At 48.1% G+C, this 24,842-nt stretch overlaps 1 protein-coding gene across 1 annotated transcript in view; it reads right to left on the bottom strand.

Annotated features, from left to right (window-relative positions):
- Positions 1–24,552, bottom strand: part of LOC137422177 (uncharacterized) — an 80,972-nt gene extending 56,420 nt beyond the window's left edge. The window contains exons 1-5 of the mRNA XM_078770909.1: positions 24,289–24,552; positions 1,949–2,296; positions 1,608–1,838; positions 1,211–1,480; positions 870–1,109 (exon numbers count right to left, since the gene is read on the bottom strand). Of these exons, the coding sequence (XP_078627035.1) occupies positions 870–1,109; positions 1,211–1,480; positions 1,608–1,838; positions 1,949–2,296; positions 24,289–24,385 (1,186 nt within the window). The 5' untranslated portion in view covers positions 24,386–24,552. The remainder of the gene's footprint in view (positions 1–869; positions 1,110–1,210; positions 1,481–1,607; positions 1,839–1,948; positions 2,297–24,288) is intronic.
- Between the last annotated feature and the right edge of the window lie 290 nt (positions 24,553–24,842).

The raw sequence follows: 24,842 nt of genomic DNA, 5'->3' as shown, positions 1-24,842 counted from the left end.
TTTTTTTTTCTTTGATCCAATATGACTGCCAGACCACGTGAGCGATTATTACATCATAAATTTATATTCTCTAATATAATTGTTGCACAGATCATGCTCAATAAATTTCAAACGGATCAGGCTAAAGGTGGGTTTTCACGGGACACGCGAACGGTTCGCGAAGGATGTGAATGTCGAAAAAATGGCAAAGTCCAACATTCGTATTTTAGGCTCCAAAAGTTCGCCAAACATGCGCGGGGGTTCGGAAGCGTCGTCAATTGTTCGCAGGAGTCGTTTTTTGTTCGGCGGGTATTTCAAACATTTTTAAATTATGACGTCATAATTACCACACCAATGTCGTCGTCGTTGACAACACCTATTCCCCATGCGGAGTTCTTTACAATGAGCCACGTTTCAATTTTTTCCCATAGAGCGGTTGTGGAGATATAGATGTGCAACTTTTTTCAGTTTTTCGAAGATGGTGCCTGTACCACGTGACCTATGACGTCATGATTATCATTAAATTATTCTACAGGAGGAGGTGCTTCTATGGTGAAAATTTCGTGTTCATCAGACCAACGGTTGCTGAGAAAAAATATTCATCTGATCGGATGAAGCGTTATACTTGTCAAATCATGACGTCATAATGAAGGCACTGATGACATGATAAAATTTCGTGTCAGTCGGACCAACTGAATGAATAAATCAATTTTAAAAATAACAGTTTGTAGTTGGGTCGACTACAAACCACGTAAACATACAGACACGTACGTACGGAATGCACGCACCCGAATGCCGAACCCTGCTTTTCGCTTCACGAGTGCAGGTAATAAACAAATCGTTCGTTCACACTCGTGTTTATACCATTTACAATAAATCCATAAACGTACCTTCTGTAAATGTTTGTGAGATTGTTGTGATAACTCTTCCTGATTCTCCATACAGAACACACATCCATTTTCTTGCATCTTCAGGAGTAAAATTGAAAGTGAAACTGGGCTGGTTTGTGACGTCACGATCAGACGTTACATGGCGCCACCCGAACGTCACACCAGGTACAGGATGTGAAAGTTCACAGTTGAAAGTCACTGCAGTTCCATTGGAAACTCTTTTCCCTGGAGTCACTGTGGCTGGAGGTGAAAGTAAAGATGTTGTTGTTTATTTTTACAATAAAAACCTATTTGAAACTCATCATGTTTCTGTTACAATAACTACAGGTGGAGCAGCTTACCTGTGACGATGATGATCGATATATAATAAATATGCCGATCAGATCGACACTCGTAATGTCTGGTGTCCTCAGGACGAACATCGGAGATTCTAAGTGAGAAATCCTCGGTGATTGTGGATTTCCCATTTGTTTGTTCATCTCGATCCTTCATCAGAGATTTTGATTCATTCACTTTATACCATCGAGTGCTGTGATGATTCACACCTGGTAAGGTGATGTTACTGTTAACTGGAGTTATAAAAATACATCTCTTTACACCATCACGTGATCCTGTAAAAGAGGGAATGGGATGTTTAATAACACGAGAAATTGAATGTTTAATGTTAAATAACAAATGTGAATAAAAGTGACATAAAGATAATTATATAATAAGTCAATAATTAAATAATTCTCTCACTTTTATAGACGTTGATAAAGTGATTGATGGTGAGACGAGTTTTGTTCATTGTGGAGACGACGCAGGTCCATTTACCCCCATCAGTGATCCCCATTTGTGAAACTTTCATTTTCTCTCCCTTTCCTACCGACAGGTCCCCCCTCATCCACTCCACGTCACCATCAGCACCATAGATCGAGCACCTCAAGGTGGTTTCACGACCTTCCTCTACCGGGAACTTCGGCCTCGTCACTGTGCAGAACAAACATTATATTTTAACTAAATACTTCGTTAATTTATATTAATCACATGTGTTTATTCAATGATTGTATTTATTAATAAACATAATGATAAATATTCACCTTCAGCAGTGACGAGATTCACCTCAGCGAGTTTGGTTCGTTTGTCAGTGGAACGATTAACGTGGTTACAGGTGAATGTTCCATAATTATAAGAACGTACAGGTGAGATAAGGAGAGAAAAATCTCCTTCTTTGACTCCATAACCGGTAATGTTCATATTATCATATCCACGCCAAGTGAATCCTTCATCCGGGAAGTCTTGGTGCATGATGCTGCCGCTGTATTTCCACCATTCCACCCGAGCCCCTTTTCTCCACAATGATCTGTTGAACAAACATGGCAGCGTCACCTCGTCACCCACAACTCCAAACACGGATTTCTCTTCCACAGCTCGTGTGTGTTCAACACCTGAAAACACAAGAAAACATTGTGAGTTATTCAGATAATTGTTTATAAACATTTACAGATTTGATAATCTTGTTTATTTCAATATAACTGAATCATCGGATCGATATCAACCACCGAAGTTAACAAAACATTTAAATCCCAATGGAAGAGTGCAGCATTTAGGGGGGAGGGTAACAGGTACGAATCCCCACCCCAATCACCCGCTCATCCGCTATTCGGGAAAGCAAAATGTGACGAATCAAGTATTATTTGACCATTCACAGTCCTCCTCTTCTTCTTTTATCGTTTTCACAATCGTGCATGTAAAGTGATCAAATTGGAAGATGTCACCCCCTCCAACCCCTCTTGTTTCCCCACTCCAAGTAATTATATAACAGCTTTGCAGAGTCGATGGTACTTGTGGTTCAATGGGTACAAAATATCTAGCGTAGATACAAAATATCTAGAAGCGTAGATATCCACACCCCATCCCACGCCTCCTCCCCCCAAGCCCTCTCCCTCCCACAGATCTCCCGATGTCCCTGCTCTCAAATGCTGTACTTGTGTGATTCCCCTTCTCTCCCCGTCTTGTCTACCACTCCCCTTATTGTATACTTTGTGTGTCTGTTTGATTTTTTTTTTGTGTGATAAATGTTAGCTCTTTCACGAGCCTCGATTCTGCATTAAAAAAAAAATATAGAACCCGATTCCTCTGATTGAACGAACGAGCTCTCTGTACCTCCTCGAACAGTAAGTATTGTATATTTATATTAAAAGGTCGACGGGTGAATAAAGACGTGAATGGAGTGGTTATTTGTGTTGATTACTCGTTTGCCACGTCACAAAGATCATTAACCCCAATTCCCACATGTGTGGACATTATGAAGCAAACAGTGAATGGGAGGACACCACGCTGGTAGGTTGTAAGTAGTTTGGTACCTTAGGGTTTAGTATGAGGACCGTTATTAGTCCCAAACAGGTGTGACCTCATTTATGGGAGGAGGTGGGATATTATGAGTCATGTGAATCCTTCCATCGGAATACTCCAATCGACAATGACTGGACCTATTCCTTTCATATTGTTGCGGATCTCAATGTCGGCCCCTTTTCCCCTTACCAAGGGGGGATTAATCCCCTTGTCTGCGACTGACCGACGTGAATCCTGGGGGTCCCAACGCTCCTTCCGGTCGGGAGCAGCCAGGGTATTTGGTCAACGAAAAGTCCCAAGGACCTGAGTGCCACTCCTGACCACGAAGCAGGGGAGGGACTCCCGCTCGAACCACGGTTTTAGATGTTCCAATTGCCGAGCGGTTTTAGCAACCCGGAGTTCGAGCTATTAACAGTCACTAACCCGATTCCGAAGCGTTGGCCGAAATCGCGCCACAGGTACTCAATGGGGGAAATCACAAAGACGATCGGACGAGCATGAAGATGAAGGTAGGAAGAACACAGGTATTTATTACTAACTATTGTACAAAACCAAAGAAACCAAGGGAGAAGGAAAGAAAACGAAAGCAATTTACAGAAGAAGGAGACACAGTGCAATTCTACTTTTCTATACAGGCTTACTTAAACCCCAGGGACAAAACAAACAAGACAAACTCACGTACACAAAAGGATGGTATGGCAGGGATGGTACGGGACGGCAGAGGAGGGTCCAGGTAGATGGTAGGCGTCGAGGTTCGGCTCGAAGCTCGCGCTTTGGTCCACGCTTGTGGGTTCGAGGCGAAACCCGGCACACAGCTCCGCTTCGGGCTGGCAGCGAGGAGCCGGCAGCTCCACGTATTCGGTTTCACACCGTCAGCTGTCTCATGCGTCCTCCGCCTCCTGCATCTCCGACGCTCCTTTACTACTTCACAGAATCTGTCTGCGGTCCAGCGCACCTCCCTCAAAAACCCCTCTCAGCTTCCCCTCAAACGAGCTGCTCTGCCTCGTGTCCAACTCTGAGCTCATCTTTTTAAGCAGTCCCTCCCAACCTCCTTTTATGACTTTTCCCACGATCAAGCAAAGGCATGCCTACCGCGGGTTAAGAGGGCATGCCTACCGGGTCGCTCTCCGCAGTGCCGATTGGTGGGCACGGGCTCTCTGGCTCCACCCTTGATGATGATGGGCGGGCACGCCCTTCTTCCCCGAGCTGACCACGCCGTAATGGCGGCAAATGCAGTTGGCAATAATGCAGTTGGCAATGAAGGCTTTGGGGGAATTTGAAAAAGGGGATCTGTCTTATTCGATTCGGTGCAATGCAGTGTCAACTAATGGGCAACAGAGCCTTAAACTGGAACACATAATAAATAAATAACTATTTAGAAGGGTATATGATTTTCTATGTGCATGCGATGGACTAACTAAGGGGACGACCTTTGACCTTTACACAAATGGAGGTATTTACAAAGATAATGACATTACTTACAGAGGGTGATATTTACAAATACAGGATTCTCAAATCCGCAACAATATTTAGCACATCCATACAGGGCCTTCAGAAAGTATTCACACCCCTTGACATTTTCACATTTTGTTGTGTCACAGCCTGAATTTAAAATTGATTAAATTGACTTTTTTGTCACTGATCTACACATCACACTGATCTACACCGATCTACCCACAACGTCAAAGGGGAATTCCTTTTTTAGAATTTTCAACAAAATAATTAAAAACGAAAAGCTGAAATTTTTTGAGTCAATAAGTATTCAACCCCTTTGCTATAACACTCCAAATAGAGCTCAGGTACATCCCATTTCCGTTGATCATCCATGAGATGTCTCTACAACTTGAGTTGAGTCCACCTGTGGCAAATTAAATTGATTGGACATCTATAATATAAAAGGAGCTCGGTCTTGGCGTCCGTCTTTCCGTGAAGCTGTGGGACTATATGTCTATTAATTACGCACTGTTTGACCTCAGTTGCATCCTTCTATTAATTACGTACGTCTATTATTTACTTCTACTGTACCTTTCGACCCTTTAGACTACTGAGACCGCTTAGACCTTAGAAGACCCTTTAAGATTCCCCCCAACACCTCTAAGACCCAAAACACTGCAAAGACCCTTAAATACCCAAAAGACCCCAATGACCCAAAAGACCCTTAGGACTCCGAAGACCCAAAAAACCTGAGGACTCCTAAGACCCAAAATACCCCGAGGACTTTCAGAACCCAAAAGACCCAAAGAACCCGAAAGACCCAAAAGACCCAGAAGAACTTAAGGAACCCGACGACCATATATAATCCTTAGAACCCTAAGATCCTATCGACTCCACCAGACCATTTAAACCCCTTAAACCTGGTGAGACCCTGAAGAACCCTAACACCCCATAGACTCCATCAGACCCTTTAGAACACCATGGCCTATAGACTCCCTCAGACCCTTTCAAACTTATAGACCTCATTAGACCTTTTAGACTCTGCCCCCTTTCGACCCCTTATACATTTAAGATACTTTTGACACATTTAAACCCGACAGACCCTTTAGACCTTTACACACCTTTTTTTTTTTTTTTGTATGCGGGATCGAGGCTCGTGAAAGTGCTAAGATTTATTACACAAAAAATCAAACAGACACACAAAACATATAATAAGGGAAGCGGTAGACAAGATGGGGAGAGAAGGGGAAGCACACAAACACAACATTTGAGAGCATGGACATCGGGAGATTTGTGAGAGGGAGAGGGCTTGGGGGGAGGAGGCGTGGGAAGGGGGGGGGGGCTTTAGTCCCATGACTCCCTTTAGACCCCTTAGAGGCTTATATCTTAACACCCCTTAGACACTGCAGACCCTTAAGCCTTGTTAGACATATTTACACCCCTTAGACTGCTTGGACCATTGACCATTTAGAGCTTTATACCTTTTAGACCACATAGAGCATTTTAGTCAGTCTATATGCCTTTGGACCCTGGAGACCTTTACACCCTTTAGACCATCTTTAACCTTTTAGATGCACTTCACACACAAGTCTATAGTCTTCTTTCAAAACACAGACTATACTTTTTTCAGCAAGTAATGCAGAAACTTTACCCATCCAAGAGGGTGGGTGTTCTGCTTGTATGTGTGTGTAATAATGTCTGGGTATTGTGGCACATCAAATGATTTTGCAATCAAAATCAAAAGTCATGGGACAGGCTTTTATGTTTGAATTTTGTCAATTTTAAAAAGAACCAGCGGAATACCCACCCTCTGAGGGTCTTAAGGGTTTTGGGGGTCTTAGGAGTCTTATGTTTATTGGGGGTGTTAGGGGTTGAAAGGGTATTGGGGTTGTGGGAGGTCTTTGAGTCTTAAGGGTCTTGTGATCCTGGGGGTCTGGAGGGTTATAGGGGAATTGTGAGGTCCAAGAGGGGTTGAGGGGTCTTAAGAATCTCAATGGTCTTCGGGCCTTTAGGGGTCTTCAGGGTGTCAAGGGGTCTTAAGGTATAGAGGAGTCTGGAACTCGCACAAACGCACGCACTCTGGACAGCACTCGGTAGATCACATACCTCCGCCAGGCTGAACAGTTTCCGTTTTATATCTCACTGAGAGGCCGGATCTGGATCTGGACCTAAATCAAAATGGAATCGGCTTCTTCTTGTCACCTAACCAACTCATACACCTCATTTTGTTATAACTGTTGTCCTTCCGGCAGGTTCTCCCATCTCAGCCAAGGAACTCTGTAGTTCTGTCAGAATGGTCATTTGGTTCTTGGTCAACTCCTTGACCAAGGTCCTTTCTGCCCGGTTGCTCCGTATGTTCGGACAGCCAGCTCAAGGAAGATTCTGAGTAGTTCAATATGCTTTCTATTTTCTAATGATGGAGCTCACTGTGCTCTTGGGAACTTTCAACACTCCAGAAATTGTTTTATACCCTTCCCCAGATCTATGCCTCCCCACAATTCAATACCAGAATTATATGGACAGTTCCTTGGACTTCATGGTAGAGTTTCTGCTCTGACATGAACTGTCAACTGTGGGACCTTCAATAGAAAGGTGTGTTTCCTTCTAAATCATGTCCAATCAATCGAATTGGCCACACGTGAACTCCAATCAAGTTGTAGAGAAATCTAAAAGATGATCAAAGGAAATTGGATGTACCTGAGCTCTATTTGGAGTGACATAGCAAAGGGGTTGAATACTTATTGACGCAAGACATTTCAGCTTTTAATTAGCTCACCTAGAACAAAGTTCAGGGGACCTTATGCGATGGCGCGTCGTCCGTCCGTCAGTTCGTAAACATTTGAATCTTCTTCTCCGAAACCGCTGATGGGATTACGACCAAATTTGGCACAAATGATATTTGTTGTGTTGTGACTAAAGTTTGTTTACGGCATTAAAAAATCTGCCCCTTTGGGGATACCCTGAAGATGCAAAAGACCCCAAAGACCCTTAAATACCCCAAAAATCCTTAAAGTCCAAAATAGCAAAAGACTGAAAAGACCCCAAAATATCCTTAAATACAAAATATCCCCCCCCCCCCACTCAAAATGGGTCCAGGTTTTGACCACCCCCCCCCCCCCCAAAAAGGTATTTGCTCTTTTCTCAGAACCTTCACATACAATTTTGATGAAACTTCACCACAACCTTCATCATCCATGATGTACCAATCTTTGTTCAAAGCATTGGAAAAATTGGGGTCTGAGGAGGTACACGGGGTGGGAAGGGAGGGGGGGGGGGGGTTGCCCCCCCAAAATAAGTGGTTTTTCATTTGTTTGTTTAGTCTTATGATTATGTTAGTATGATTCTACATGCTGTCCTGTCTTCTAGCAAGCATTGAAATTGGTTTAAAATACCTTTAGTCAGTGCAGTATACTGTTTATTCTACCAGGTGAGCACCAGGGGTATTGCCCCTATGTTTTGTTAATTGTTTTGCAGAAATTTCTAAAAAATATATAATCCACTTTGACGTTATTGGGTATTATGTGTATATCAGTGACCAAAAAATCTCAATTTAATAAATTTTAAATTCAGGTTGTGACACTACAAAATATGAAAAAGTCAAGGGGTGTGAATACTTTCTGAAGGCGCTGTATATATGCACGTGTAGTTTACCAACATCCACTATCTAAATACCACTTTGATGATTTTTAGTTCACCTGGAACGTAGTTTTGGGGAGCTTATGCGATGGCGCATCATCCACCCGTCTGTCCGTAAATAATTGAAACTTCTTCTCCGAAACCGCTGATGGGATTGTGACCAAACTTGGCACAAATTATATTTGGTGTCTTGCAACTCAAGTTTGATCATGGCATGAAAAACATCAGGGTGACCGGGGGTCAAAGTGGATCCAGGTTTGACCCCCCAAAATAGGGATTTGCTTTTTCCTCTGGAACTACACACACTATATCTACACACTACACACTTTGGGGTCAAACTACACACACCATTTCGATGAAACTTGACCTCAACCTTCATCATACTGTTATGGATTCGGCCCTTCCGTGGTTGTGGCTTTCATCCACTTGTAACATTGCTGGTTATGTATTATTATTCTTGTCGAGGTTGGAAGGAAACGGCGATTATTGTTGTTTAAGGGAAATGGTTATTGTGGTTAAAAGGTTAAAAGCGCTCATGGTAAAAATGAGACAGGAAACCGGATCGTGACCCGGAAGAGGGGGAGCGAAGAGGAAGAGGTCGTGAGGCAAAGGTCGGGGAAAAAAAGGCGTGTCGAAGCTCCGTACCTAGCGTGGTCGAGCGTACATCGCGAGTGAACTTTGAGTCCTTGAAAGGAATATCGTGCGATAGGTGTTATCGCCGGAATATTGAGGAACCTGCATAGTCAGGTATCGGCATTGAGGTTCTGGAGAATCCTTGCCTAGAGGCTCCGGCTCGAGTGAGAGTCGTCCCCCATTCTGCTCCGCACGCTGCGTCCACCGAAGAAGGTTTTGGTACGCGGCAACTTTTCTCATCCTCCGGCCGTCTGCCGGGGATGCATGTGTGCGAAAGCGGCGTTTTGAAGGTTACACGGCGGTTCGCTGATTGAACGGCGAACGTGTACGTCGGCGCACGTCTTTGGGGATTTTCCATTCTACCGCGAGTTTGCTGGGTGTTGGACCACGTGACTTCTGTGCCGCTTCGACCGCCTACGCCTCGATTGATCTTGATCGGACATTGTTCCCACGATCGCTGGAGCGAATCAACTTCACCTTGGAGAGTTATAGAGACATTGGGGAGTGCCGTGAGTTTGAGATAAGTACTAGATAAGATGGTACCATCTTAAGATTTTGATTGTCTGGATTTGCTATCATATTGGTGATGTTATTCCTGTGTGATTTTTAATATATTATTGGTTTGTTTATAACCATTGGTGTGGTTTCCTTATTGATTTCGACACGGAATAATATATATTTTTCTGCCGTGGCTCCTCCCAGGGTTCGGAGGTATACCGAGACCAGAAGGTCAGGGAGGAGCACGTAACAATACTGTGATGTACCAAAGTTTGTTCACTGCACTAAGAAAAAAATCGGTCCCTGAGGGGGTCTACTGGGGGGTTGCCCCACCCCCTCCAAAAAAAATAGGTATTTGCTCTTTTCTCTGAAACTACACACACAATTTCGTTAAAACTTGACCACAACCTTCAACACCCTTTTTGTACCAAAGTTTGTTCACAGCATTAAAAAAAAATCGGGCCCCAAGGGAGTGTACATGGGGTTGTTCCCCAAAATAGGTATTTGCTATCTTCTCTGAAACTACACACACAATTTCAATGAAACTTGACCACAACCTTCATCGCCCGTGATGCATCACCCGCATCTCATAATAATCTCATACCTACTGAGTTCACAATGTGACGTCACTGGCCATATCGAAAATCGACACTCTAGGGCTTTTTTTGGCACTTTGTGATTGGCAAAGAGAAACAAAATTCCCTTAAAATTGGACCGTGTTTAATTAATCAATGGTTTTTGGCAAAAAAAAAATTGCATTTAGGTTTCCCTTCAGGGTCTTTTGGGTATTTAAGGGTCTTTGGGGTCTTTTCAGTCTTCTTGGTCTTCAGGGTCTTTGGGGTGTTTTGGGTGTTCAGGGTATTTTGGGTCTTTGGGTATTTTCAGCCTTTTTGGTTTTTATGGTCTTTCGTGTATTTAAGGATATTTTGGGGTCTTTTCAGTATTTTGGACTTTAAGGATTTTGGGGTATTTAAGGGTCTTTGGGGTCTTTTGCATCTTCAGGGTATTTTTGGTCTATGGGGTTTTTGGGGTCTTCTGGTCTTTTCAGTCATTTTGGTCTTTGGGGTCTTTTGGGTCCTCGGGCTCTTTTAGTTTCTCTGGGTCCTTTGGGTCCTCGGTGTATTTTTGGTGTTTGGGTCCTCTTGGTCTTTTGGGTCCTCAGAGGGGACAGAGGGAGGTTGGGGTGGGTGGTGGTCTTTTGGGTCCTCTGGGTGCTTTAGGTTAAGTATTTCAGGTTGAAATTGTGGTTAGCGTTAGCTCAGCCATCCAACCAATGGGTGAAGAACGGACATACATACATAAATACATGCATGCATACATAATCACAAACACTTGCTCCATTATATATATATAGAGATTGTATTCCATAGTTAGTCCACGTATACAATTTATTACCTACAAAGTTTTTTGAAGTATTGTTTAATTACATATTTGGAAGAGTTAACTCGCCTGAAATAAACTCATTATATATACCCTGGGAATATGAAAAAATATATAATTACACTACAGTTAGATCCCTAACTTCAGTTTTCAAGCACAGTACTTTTACGAAGTATAATAAATAACTAATTCCCTTGTAGGGAACACAACTCTCCCTCCTTTCCGCTCTTCCCTCCTCTCCTCCCTCCTCTGTGCTCTTCCCTCCTCTCCGCTCTTCCCTCCTCTCCCCTCCACTCCCCTCCTCACCCCAATCCACCCATCACTCCTCCCCACCCCTCACTCACCTCTACCCGTCACTCTCCTCTCCCCCTCACTCTCCTCTACCCCTCACTCCTCTCTACACCACACTCCCCGCTCCTTCCCCTCACTCCTCTCCTCTCCCATTCCCTTACCTCCCTCTCAATCCTCACTCCTCTCTCCCCCCCCCCCTCTCATTCTTCTCTCCTCCTTCTCTCTTCTCTCCTCCTTCTCTCTTCTCCCCTCCCTCTCTCCTCTCCGACTCTCACTCTTCTCCAACCACTCACTCCTCTCCAACCCCTCACTCCTCTCCACTCCACTCATCACTGTGCAGACTGTACAGGGGAGACGATTTTGGTATTTTCAGACTTTTTGGTCTTTAAGGGTCTTTTGTGTATTTAAGGATCTTTTGGGGTCTTTTCAGTCTTTTGGTCTTTGGGGTCTTCAAGGAATTTTGGGGTGTTTTGTTTCTTCAGGGTCTTTCAGGATCTTTGGGATCTTTTGCGTCTTTGGGGTATTTTAGGGCTTCAAAATTATTTCAGTCTTCAGAATCATATTGGTCTTTGGGGTCTATGGGGTTTTTGGGGTCTTTATAGTTTTTGGGGTATTTTTGATCTTCGGGGTCGTCAGGGTATTTTTGGGGTCTTTGGGGTCCATTGGGTCTTTTCAGTCTTTTTGGTATTTGGGGTCTTTTGGGTCCTCTGGGCCTTTTGGTTTCTTTGGGTCCTTTGGGTCCTCCGTGTATTATTGGTGTTCGGGTCCTTGGGGTCTTTTGGGTCCTCAGAGGGGACAGAGGGGTCTGGGGTGGGTGGTTGTCTTTTGGGTCCTCTGGGTGCTTTAGGTTAAGTATTTCATGTTACAATTGTGGTTAGCGTTAGCTCAGATATCCATCCAATGGGTGAAGAGCGGACACACATACATACATACATACATACATACATACATACATACATACATACATACATACATACATACATACATACATGCAAGCCTCTCCTCAGTGAAAGACACATGGAAGCCCACTTGGAGTTTGCAAAAAAGCACCTAAAGGACTCTCAGACTGGGAGAAACAAGATTCTTTGGTCTGATGAAACCAAGATTGAACTGTTTGGCCTCCGTCTGGCCACTCTGCCATAAAACCCAGATCGGTGGAGTGTTGCAGTGATGGTTGTCCTTCTGGAAGTTTCTCCCATTTCCACATAGGATCTCTGGAGCTCAGCCAGAGTGACCATCGGGTTCTTGGTCACCTCTTTTACCAAGGCTCTTCTCCCCCGATTGCTGAATTTGGCCGGGCGGCCAGATCTAGGAAGAGTCCTGGTTGTTCCAAACTTCTTCCATTTAAGAATTATGGAGGCCACTGTGCTCTTGGGAACCTTCAATGCGGCAGAAATTTTGTTGTAGGCTTCCCCAGATCTGTGCCTCGACACAATCCTGTCTCTGAGCTCTGAAGGCAGTTCCTTCGAACTCATGGCTTGGTTTTTGCTCTGATATGCATTGTCAGCTGTGAGACCTTATATAGACAGGTGTGTGCCTTTCCAAATCATGTCCAATCAATTGAATTTACCACAGGTGGACTCCAATCAAGGTCGAAAAACATCTCAAAGATGATCAAGAGAAATGGGAGGCACCTGAGCTAAATTTCAAGTGTCATAGCAAAGGGTATGAATACTTATGTCAATGTGATATTTCAGTTTTTTATTTTTAATAAATTTGCAAAACTTTCTAAAATCCTGTTTTCTCTGTCATTATGGGGTTTTGAGTGTAGATTGATGAGGGAAAAAATGAATTTCAACGATTTCAGCATAAGGCTGCAACATAACAAAATGTGAGAAAAGTGAAGGGGTCTGAATACTTTCTGAATGTACTATATATATATATATGTGAACCCCCCCCCCCCCCAATAGGGGTTAAAACTGCAAGAATATACATCACTATGGTGATAACCCTGTCTTGTCGTCCTCCTCCTCCACTTCCCTCCCCCACCCCCCAAGAGTTGATCAGTCCCAGTTACTCATACATATCTATGCGAATGTGAACAAATTCTTCCATTAATTTTACCCTTTTTAGATTCCTTTACCAACCTATCTTTTAGGGAACCCTGTTTCTACAGTGCGTATCAAAAAAAGGTAATCCGAATTCAAGGGGTTAATATGCAAAGGTTATTTCGTTTGACAATTTACAGCCTTGGCATTGAATATGGAATTTTTTTTTTTCTTGACGGGTTTACTTTCTGAACTCAGTATATCAATCTGGCGAGTTTCTTTTACCCTTTGGTGATGTCTTTGTTGAAAGAACCATGTCACTGATTGTTTTTCGCAGCAAGAAGTCAATAACAGGATTATATCACAGGTGGCATGACAAAATGTAAGGACAGGTACATTTGACGATTCGCTTCACAATCGGGTATATAAGGGTTGTTGCGTTCTGTATTAGTGGAAATCAACTGCTGCACGTCTACAAAAGTTATTGCCGCTTCCTCTGGAGATGGTCCGTCAACTCGACAATGCTGTTTGTCATGGAGTGGTGACTTTACGAAATTCTGGCATGAAACAGCGTGCTATTGCTCGGCAGTATGGCATTACTCAAGGTCAGGTGTCAAAGATCCTGAAACGAAATGCTCAGAGGGGTGTCCGTACTCCAATACCGTGGCCAGGACGTCCACGCAGAACCACAAAGAGAGATGATCGCCAGCTGCACCGGTTAGTCTGCAATGGCCGTACCAAGTCAGCTAATCGGCTTAGGGCTGAGTGGCAGCAACTGACAAATGTGCCTGTATGCAGAAGGCTCGTCAACCAACGACTGGTTCAAGCAGGCTATCATGCCAGGCGTCCCCTGAGAAAGCCACGCCTGACCAGACAACACAGCCAGCACCGATTGCAGTGGGCCAGAGAGCACCGTCAATGGCAGCCAGGACACTGGAATCACGTGACCTTCAGTGACGAGTCTAGATTTCTGGTCAATCGTCAAGATGGCCGTGTCCGAGTGCGCAGACAAGTGCATGAAGCCCACAATGAAGGTTGTATAGTGCCAAGAGTCCAAGCTGGAGGTGGTGGGGTGACCGTTTGGGCTGCTTTTCATGCAGGGGGCAAAACTGACCTGGTTGTCCTGAATGGAAACCTGAACCAGTTCAAGTACAGGGCCATTCTGGAAGAAACATTGCTTCCATTTGCTCGTGCAGCCTTTCGAGGAAACTTTGTCTTCCAAGATGACAATGCACAGCCTCATCGTGCTCGCATGATCCAACACTTTCTTGCTGACCGTGGTGTAGAGCATATGGGGTGGCCTGCCATGTCCCCGGATATGAATCCGATAGAGAACTTGTGGGCAGAATTAACGCGTGAAATCGACAACTTGGACCAGCAGCCGACCTCTGTGCGTGAATTGCAGCAGGCTATTGTCACTGCATGGCAAGCGATTCCTGTCCAAACCTTGGCAAATCTCGTGAACAGCATGTTTCGACGTGTACGTGCTCTCCTGAATGCTCGTGAGGGTTACATGAAGTGCTGAACTGTAATTTTACTGTCCGTAATCCCAGTCATGATTTAGCTTTTGTTTTTGTTGAAAAAAAAATTGGCTAATGTGCAAAATAAAGAGATACTTCTGGAAAACGTACAGAAGTTTAACATAGTACTGTCCGTGAATTGAGTTCGATATCAGTTTACATCACTTTCAAGGATCAATTTATTTGCTTCAAAATGTCAAATGTGGTTTTTGTTTCTTTTAAAGGTCACATTAACAAAATCTAGAATAATTTCAACATAATTCCAATGAACTTTTGGTTCGAAGTCATCTTGAAAAGTAAGTTCACCCCCACAAAAAAAATATTCCATATTAAATGCCAAGTCTGTACATGTGGTTTACGAATTATGAGGAGATCCTCAGCTTTCCATTGATGCCTTTCATACATCATTGCTGTCACACATGACCGAGTACATGTTCATTGAAAATGACAAGTTCAAATCGCATGTTTACAAGTTTGGCTAATCGGTGCAAGACAGTTTTAAATGGACGCATTACTTGTCGACTGCCAAATTGATTATGTAAAATTGTTAAGCTGGCCTGGTAATCGTCGGTTGCGTCATTCTTTGTTTAAGATGGGTATTTAAGATGGGCCTACAGTGTATGGGTTTAGAGACAGTCTGAGTCATTGAAAAGATGGTTCAACTTACGACTGAACAGCGGATCTTTGTGGTTGCAACCTTTCATCAAACCGGAAGTTTGCAGCGAACTCGTGATGCGTTCAGGGAACGTTTCCCAGAACGGGAGCCTCCAGCAGCCAAAACCATCTGGGTGAATGTTAGAAAATACCAAGAGCATGGCACTAGCCTCAACCGCAACAAGGGGAATTCTGGTAGGAGGCGCACTGGGCGATCGGAAATGAACATTGCAGCAGTAAGGCAGCAAGTTTTGGAGCATCCGAGGGATACCAGCGCAAGACGAAATGGGACAGGATTGCCTTCGGCAACATTCAACCGAATCACAAGACTGGACCTCCACCAACATCCATGTCGGATTCACATCCGGCATCAACTTATGCCAGGGAATTTTGCCAGGAGGCTGGTGCTTGCCAGATGGTTGATAGCACGTTGCGAAGCAGATGTCAATTTCTGGCGGTATCTCGTTATAAGCGACGAAGCTGCTTTCGCCATGGACGGCAAGGTCAATACCCATAATGATCTTGAATATGCACCGACAGGACAACCCCCTGAATTTAATTTTGACACCAACATGAATCGACAAAAGTGAACTGTTTGGTTCGGACTTTGTGGAAGTGGTCAGGTGATCGGACCATTTTTCTTTAAAAGGAATGTCAATGGTGACAGGTATCTGCAGATGATCAATGATGAAGTTTTGCCGCAGCTGGAGGAGAACTTTGAGCGACAGGTTCGTGGTGTCTTCAGATATCTCTGGTGGGCCCAAGACGGCGCCCCAGCACATTGTCTTATCGCTGTCCGAGATCGACTGAGGGAACTCTTTGGAGACCGAGTCATCGCCCTCAACCATGCAATGGAATGGCCGCCAAGATCACCTGACCTCACACCATGTGATTATTTCCTTTGGGGAAATTTAAAGAACAAGGTGGTCGTAACTCCTCCCTGTGATCTTGACGAATTGCAGGGCCGTATTCGACATGAAGTGGATGCTTTGAGCAATGACCCGGCTATAGTGAGACGAGTAGTTCAGGGCATGCTCCGCCGCTGTGAGCTTTGTGTTGAAAGGGGAGGTGGACATGTTGAAGGTGTGGGTGCATAAAGGCCAATCATTCCTCAGAAAAGTTCACATCTGACGTTCATTTTGCACCAATTATCCTGACTTGCATCGATTAGCCAAACTTGTAAAAATGCGATTTGAACTTGTCATTTTCAATGAACATGTACTCGGTCATGTGTGACACTATGACAGCAATGATGCATGGAAGGTATCAATTGAAAGCTGAGGATCTCCTCTTAATTAGTAAACCACATGTAAATTGTCAAAATAAATAACCTTTGCATATTAACTCCTTGAATTCTGATTACCTTTTTTTTGATACGCTCTGTATAATGCAAACATCCACAACGGCAGAACTCGGGAAATTCCATTAATACAAGGTATAGAGCTGACTGATACATAATTAACATTGTAATTTGGGTTTTTCGTTACTTCAAGCTTTAATAATTACAGAGAGTGTTCTGACAATGTGGTAGGAAATTGCGGATACTAATTTCCAAAGTACAGTATGTATGTGGAAGGTGGGGTGGAGGGTACGGGCTCCATAAATCAACTTTCTATTAGCAAGCTTTTTTGGGATGAACGGTGATAAGTTTAACAATTATAAACTAGCGCTTCATACTTTCCAATTGTAGTTTTCTTTGCAATCTTCAATTAAACATGCAAAGGAACATTGCATAATCTATACTATAAGAGGTGTGCGTGTGTGTGTGTGTGTGTGTGTGTGTGTGTGTGTGTGTGTGTGTGTGTGTGTGTGTATGTCGGTCGGTCGGTCGGTCGCCATTTTTCTCAGAGATGGCTGAACGGATCTTCGTCAAACTTTCAGGGGTTTGTGTTACGGATTCGTCACTTCCGTTGTTGTGGTTCTCAGCCACTGTAAACATTTTTGGTTCCATGTACTGTTATTGTTATTGTATAAGTGAATTGGAGATAACTGTTTTCAAAAGGTAAAAAAAATTAATGTTTTAAAAAGAAACCGGAAACCGGATCGGGAACCGGATGAAGAAGAAGAGGAAGAAGAAGAGGAAAAAGGAGGCGGAGCGAGTGAGGTCGAGAAGGATCCGAGCTGCTTTGAGGTCTGGAGCAAACGCTGGCGAACGGGGGTCACTAGCGAACTTTGGGGTTTCCTGGGAAAGGGATTCCTGTGACAGAGTTGTTATCGCTGTGACAGATAAATCTGCGTGACAGGTTTTGCGGTTGATTCCGAAGAGAATCATTGGAGTGTCATTACGTCTCGAGAATGGACCGTTGGCCATTTTGCCTCACGCTGGATTTTCGCATCGCTCCAGGTTTTTCACCTCGCTTCAACCATTTCACCGCATCCAGACGTTAACCTGGTGTGTGTGTGTGTAACGTGGATTTTGAGTGTGAATTTGCGGTTCGCTGATTGGGAGCCGTTGAACGTCCATACCTGAAGGTGTGATTTCCCAGCCGCCTCTTGAGGACACTTTTGCCTATCTTTGGCAGTGTGACTGTCAACCGAGCAGGATTCTGGTCTCGATACAACATCGTTCTGACGATCACTGGAGCATGGATCGACTTTGGTTTGAAGCTGGGACAGAGACATTGGGAATGTTATTTTCACTCACTTGGGGCACAGTGAGTTATATTGTACGAAACTGATGGTACCATCATAGGAATGATATATTGGTTGGACAATTGATTAATATTGTTATTGTACTGTTATTCTTGTGTGACCTTAATGCAATACTTGTTTGTTGGTAACAATTGGTGTGGTTTCACCATTGATCTTTGACATACAGAATAACACATCTTTCTGCCGTGACACCTCTCAGGGCTCGGAGGTACACCATGACTGGGGTTTGGGGAGGAGCACGTAACATTTGTCAGTGGGTGCCAGGGAGTGTTTTGGACCAAAAAAAAATTGGGAGTAAGGAGGGAGTGTGGAAAGACTTTTAAAAATCGCTCTGTAGTGCCGAAGCCCTTTAGATTAATGGCAGATATATACAAGTACACATGCACATAAATAAATACAAAACAATTACAAGACATTTGAACACAAATAAAACAACAATTCATGTTCAACCAGACAATTCCGGAAGGGGTCGAAGTTGGTGGTAGGTCTTCTTCTTTTTGAACGTCATCAAACTTAGCTCAGAAACGTGATCAACGGCACATTCACCAGCATGTATTCAAGAAAATAATTTACTTCTAAGGTGACACCAGTACAGTATTTACAACATGGAGAATGTAAAAACACCAGTACAGTGTTTACCACATGGAGAACGTAAAAACACCAGTACAGTATTTACAACATGGAGAATGTAAAAACACCAGTACTGAAGGAACTGCGCTCCAACGCGAGTCGAAAGAATTGACGCGACCAAAGACGGAATTCGTCCGAGTTGCTTTATTGAAACAAAACAGCTCAGGTATTCTCACAAGCCCGTTTATCGGGCAGCAATATATATACACATTTATGTCGGGAAGTTTGCCCGGCAAAAGCTATACCGGGCATGCCCGGGTGTCAAGGGCGAGCCTTGGAATGGCGAGTCTGGACCTGCCCGGGTGTGTTTGGCTGCGGCCTGGCAAGTCGAGGCTGGGCGTGCCCGGGCGCTCTGCACGAGCCCTGGAAAGGCGATAGCGGGCATGCCCGGACGCTCTGGGCGAGCCCTGGAAAGGCGATAGCGGGCATGCCCGGACGCTCTGGGCGAGCCCTGAAAAGGCGATAGCGGGCATGCCCGGACGCTCTGGGCGAGCCCTGGAAAGGCGAGAGCGGGCATGCCCGGGAAAGACGAGACCGGGCGTGCCCGGGAGGTTCGGGCGTGCCCGGGAACAGTGAGTCCGGGCATGCCCGGGAGAGGCGCGTCTGGCCGTGTTCTGGCCGGTGCAAGGCGATTGTGTGCATCCAGCGGTAACCGCTACACACGCCCCTCCAGAATCGACCTGCACCGGCAGGGTCAATTTAAGGGGGGTCCGGATGACCCGGCCGAAGCGACGCCTGGAGGGTCGTGGGGAGGGGTCCGACGTGGTGGTGGGTGGTCGAGCGGGGGGAACTGTGGACGGGGGGCGGCCTCGCCGCGGAGGAAGGGCCAACCATGGTGGTCGGTCGACGTCCATGTGCGCCGGTTTGAGGCGGTCCACAGAAATCTGGTCCGGCCGGCCGCCGAAGTCGACGATGAAAGACTTGTCGCCCCGTCGCAGGACCCGGAAGGGCCCGTCGTACGGCGGCCGGAGTGGCCCCCGGTGCGCGTCATGACGCACAAAGATGTACTCCGCTGTGCGAAGCGCCGGGGGGGACGTAGGACTGGGGGCCACCGTGGCGGGATGTCGGCACGGGGGCAAATCGTCGGGCGGCCTCCTGGAGGTCCGAGCGCTGGCGAGCGGCGGACCAGGGACTGGTAGCATCGGGCACGAATTCGCCCGGGACGCGGAGCGGCTGGCCGTAGACGAGCTCGGCGGCGGACGCCTGGAGGTCTTCCTTGGGGGCCATGCGAAGGCCCAAAAGGACCCACGGCAGCCGGTCGGCCCAACCGTCGTCCTGAAGGCCGGCCATGAGTGCGGCCTTCATGGAGCGGTGAAACCGCTCGCACAACCCGTTGGCTTGGGGGTGGTAGGCCGTGGTGCGGTGCAGCGTGACCCCCAACGAACGGGCGACCGCGCCCCAAAGCTCAGACGTGAACTGTGGGCCGCGGTCGGACGAGATGTCCGCTGGTGCGCCGAAGCGCGTGACCCAGGTGGCGATGAACGCCTCCGCCACGTCGGCGGTGGTGGTGGAGGCGAGGGGCACGGCCTCCGGCCACCTGGTGGTCCTGTCCACCATGGTGAGCAGGTGGGTGAACCCCCGCGAGGGGGGCAGGGGACCCACCAGGTCCACGTGGACGTGGTCGAAACGCCGTTCAGGCACGGCGAAAGGTGCCAGCGGGGCCTGGGTGTGGCGGTGGACCTTGACCCGCTGGCAGGCCGTGCAGGCGTTGGCCCAGTCGCGGATGTTTCATCGAAGGCCGTGCCAGACGAAACGCGCCGACACCAGCTTCTGAGAAGCTTTCCGGCCCGGGTGAGAAAGGCCGTGGATGGAGGCGAAGATGCGGCGCTGCCAGGAAACGGGCACGATGGGGCGAGGCTGGCCCTGGGAGACGTCGCAGAGCAGGACAGTGCCTGCGAAGGGAATGTCAGCCAGGCGGAGGCCCGTGTCCACCGCACGGAGTGCCTGCACCAAGGCGTCGGTGGTCTGGTCGGCCGCCATGAGCACGAAGTCCACGCCGAGGTGGACCGCGTTCGCGCTGGCCCGAGAAAGACAGTCGGCCACGCGTTGTCTTTGCCGGCGACGTGCCGGATGTCCGTGATGAACTCCGACACGGCGGAGAGGTGGCGCTGCTGGCGGGCCGACCACGGCTCCGTGACCTTAGCCATTGCGTAGACCAATGGCTTGTGGTCGACGAAAGCCGTGAACGGGCGGCCCTCCAGGAAGTGTCGGAAATGGCGAACGGCCAGGAATAGCCCGAGCAGCTCGCGGTCGAACATGCTGTAGTTTAACTCGTTCGGCCGGAGTTGCCGGCTGAAAAAAGCGAGTGGCTGCCAAACCCCGTCCACCCATTGCTCATGGATGGCGCCCACCGCGTAGTTGGAGGCGTCCGTAGTGAGGGTGATGGGCGCGTTGAGCACCGGGTGAGCCAGCAGCGTTGCGTCGGCGAGGGCCCGTTTGGCGCTGGCGAAGGCCGCGTCCATGGCCGCGGACCAAACAATGTCATGCTTGGCCGGCTTGCCCCGGAGGGCCTCGTAAAGGGGCCGCATGAGCTGAGCAGCACGGGGCACGAATCGGTGATAAAAATTCACCATGCCGAGGAACTCTTGGAGGGCCTTGATGGAACGGGGACGCGGGAACGTGGTGATGGCCTCGACCTTGGTCGGCAGCGGCACGGCCCCGGTCTTGGTGATGCGGTGGCCCAAAAAGTCAACGGTCGTCGCGCCGAAGTGGCATTTGACCGGGTTGACAATTAAGCCGTGCTCGCTGAGGCGACCGAACAGTGTTCGGAGGTGGAGGAGGTGCTCGGCGCGGGACGTGCTGGTGACGAGGATATCGTCCAGATAGACGAAAAGAAACGGCAGGTCGCGCAGCACGCCGTCCATCAAGCGCTGGAACGCCTGGGCCGCGTTCTTGAGGCCAAACGGCATCCGCAAAAATTCGAACAGGCTGAACGGCATGATGACGGCCGTCTTCGGGACGTCGGCCGCCCGGACAGGTACCTGGTGGTAGCCCCGTATCAGGTCAATTTTCGAAAAGATGACCCGTCCCGCCAAACGGGCGGAAAAGTCCTGAATATGCGGGATCGGGTACCTGTCGGGGGTGGTAGCGTCGTTGAGACGGCGGTAGTCGCCACACGGGCGCCATCCACCCCCCGGCTTTGGCACGATGTGCAGTGGCGAGGCCCACGCGCTATCGGAGCGCCGCACGATGCTGAGGTGCTCGGCCTTCGCCACGGCGAGCTTGGCCGGGTCGAGGCGGCGGGCCCTGGCGTAGACCGGCGGGCCCGTAGTGGGTATGTGGTGCTCGATCCCGTGCCGCACCGCGACGGCCGAAAACGTTGGCCGCGTGAGGGCCGGGAATTCCGCGAGCAGGCGAGCGAACTCGTTCGCTGCCGGGAGGGCGCACGCCAGTTCGGTCGGCGCGGAGCTGCTCATCGTGCACGCCAGGGAGCTGAAGGTCTCGGCGTTGACAAGGCGACGACGTTTGACGTCGACCAGCAGCCCGTGCTCGCAGAGGAAGTCGGCGCCCAGCAAAACCATGGGGACGCAGGCGGTCACAAAAGTCCATTGAAAACGCTGGCTGCCGAAGCAGAGGGTGACGACGCGTGGGCCGAAAGTGCGTATGGCCGAGCCATTAGCAGCGACCAAAGAGGGGCCGCAAACGGCGTCCCGCCTGTCCTGCTCGGAGGCGGGTATGACGCTCAGTTGGGCGCCGGTGTCACACAGGAAACGCCGCCCAGACGCTTAGTCCCGAATAAACAGCAAGTTGCCCGAGTGGCCGGCGCTCATGGCTGGGAAAGAACGCCGGCCCGGCCGTTTCCCGACCTGCCGAAAGTGCACGGGGGCCGGCACGTCTGAGCCTTGTGTCCGAACCTGGCATGGTAATAACACCACGCCCGGTCAGGTGGAGGCCCCGGCCGTCGTGTCGGAAGCGGGCGGTGCGGCGTGGCGGCCGCCAGTTGCACCGGCAGTTCGGCCTCCAACCGCGCAGGGCGCTCGGGTGTCGTGGGCATCGCCTCGGACAGCGGCGGGCTCCAGGTAACCACGCCGATGTGCTGGCCCGCCGAGGAGATCTTATCGGCTTCCCTGGCGAGGGCGCGGGAATCCGTGATCAACGTACCAGCCAGGGCGAGGCGTACCGGGTGAGGCAGCTGGCGAAGGAACAGCTCGCGGAACAGAAAATCCGGAGAGTGCTCACCGAGCAACGAGAGCATATAGTCCAGGCGCTCGGACGGGCGCGTGTCGCCGAGCTCGGGCAGAGCGAGCAGGCGCCTTGCGCGTGCTGCCGGTGAGAGGGCGAAAGCGTCGAGGAGGAGTGTCTTCAGCGCGTCGTATTTGTCAGCAGCCGGCGGGTGCTCGAGGAGGCTCAAGGCGCGGGCCGCGGTGGCGGAACCGAGCGCCGCCACAACATCGTGGAAGCGGGTGTCGTCCGCGGTGATGCCTCGCAGGGCGAACTGAGAGTCCGCCTGAGCGAACCAAACAGCCGCGTGAGCCTCCCAGAAGGTAGGCAGTTTAAGCGTCACTGCCGTATCCATGTCGGTAGGTCACCAATGAAGGAACTGCGCTCCAACGCGAGTCGAAAGAATTGACGCGACCAAAGACGGAATTCGTCCGAGTTGCTTTATTGAAACAAAACAGCTCAGGTATTCTCACAAGCCCGTTTTTCGGGCAGCAATATATATACACATTTATGTCGGGAGGTTTGCCCGGCAAAAGCTATACCGGGCATGCCCGGGTGTCAAGGGCGAGCCTTGGAAAGGCGAGTCTGGACCTGCCCGGGCGTGTTTGGCTGCGGCCTGGCAAGTCGAGGCTGGGCGTGCCCGGGCGCTCTGGACGAGCCCTGGAAAGGCGATAGCGGGCATGCCCGGACGCTCTGGGCGAGCCCTGGAAAGGCGATAGCGGGCATGCCCGGACGCTCTGGGCGAGCCCTGGAAAGGCGAAAGCGGGCATGCCCGGGAAAGACAAGACCGGGCGTGCCCGGGAGGTTCGGGCGTGCCCGGGAACAGTGAGTCCGGGCATGCCCGGGAGAGGCGCGTCTGGCCGTGTTCTGGCCGGTGCAAGGCGATTGTGTGCATCCAGCGGTAACCGCTACAGTACAGTGTTTACCACATGGAGAACGTAAAAACACCAGCACAGTATTTACAACATGGAGAATGTAAGAAAGCCAGTAGCCTACAGTATTTACAACATGGAGATTGTAAAAACACCAGTGCCGTATTTACCACATGGAGAATGTAAGAATACCAGTACAAGCCTCTCCTACTCTCACTTCTCCTCCGCCTCCTCCCGCCTCCCTTTCCCCTCCCGCCCCCACCCCCACCCCCGGCCCCGGGCAGTGCCGGATACTTCAGCTAGTATTCGATAAGAGGAATGAAACTATATTAATTGAGCGATCTCCTCTGGAACCAAACACACAAACAGCTCGCATATTTTAATCAAAAGAGTTTTCAAGAACTCCGTGGGAAACCAACATGTACGACCAGCATTCCTTGGACTCTTGGAGTTTTCCATATGAAAACAAAAAACAGTGAATGTCCGTTATTTGTAAAGGATTGGTATGAACTATAATCAGGTATTATCTCAAACCGTGATCAACAACTTTTAATATGTGCTGTGCTTGGCAACATTGTATGAATCAAAATGTTTGTATGACATGGTTTATGTGTAACTAATGACAATATGGATTGTAAATTAAATATAAAATTATCCAACTTCACGATATCTTTATGATAAACAATCACATATCATGTAATAATAATGCAAACCAAGGAAGGGAAAATGTACGTACATGGGAGAAGAAACGTCAAAGCAAGAAGACCAAGAGGATTGTTGAAGTTTGCCATGAGAAGATCTTGAACATGAAATTTAAATTTCAACATGAACATAAATCGAGTCTCTTTCGTCGGTTCAGATTAATTCGAAGACTTCGATCTCCAAATGAGCCTGGCATTCCAACGGCTGTCCTGTTTGAGCAGACGAAAGGAAGAACAACACAGTTGCCGAATCAAGTCTGTAATGTAATATGTTCCATGATTGCTCAACCAGTTGCTTTGGCCCAACCAGGAAGTTTAGAGGAAGTATATAGCTGGACGACTTCAGTTCTGTTTTTGTGTAATGTCGTGCTTTGTATGCAGCCTGCGGTTGCTTGGCTGCATCATTTTCTGGAGGCTCAGCTGTGTCGCTACATCACGGATGCAATGCCCCCTGTTCCCAGAAAGCTGGTACGTACTCATTTTGTCGACCTCGGAAGGATGGTAGGCTAAGTCAACCCACCTGGTGTTAATTCAATGACACGACAGGGGCTAGAGCTCAGGACCTTTACATTCCAAGCCAGCCACCTTA

The sequence above is a fragment of the Myxine glutinosa genome, chromosome 1 (genome assembly GCF_964187855.1).
Source record: "Myxine glutinosa chromosome 1, kmMyxGlut1.1, whole genome shotgun sequence".
NCBI classification, from domain to species: domain Eukaryota; kingdom Metazoa; phylum Chordata; class Myxini; order Myxiniformes; family Myxinidae; genus Myxine; species Myxine glutinosa.
The sequence above is the reverse complement of the archived record's forward strand: the minus strand, read 5'-3'. Positions and strand labels throughout refer to the sequence as shown.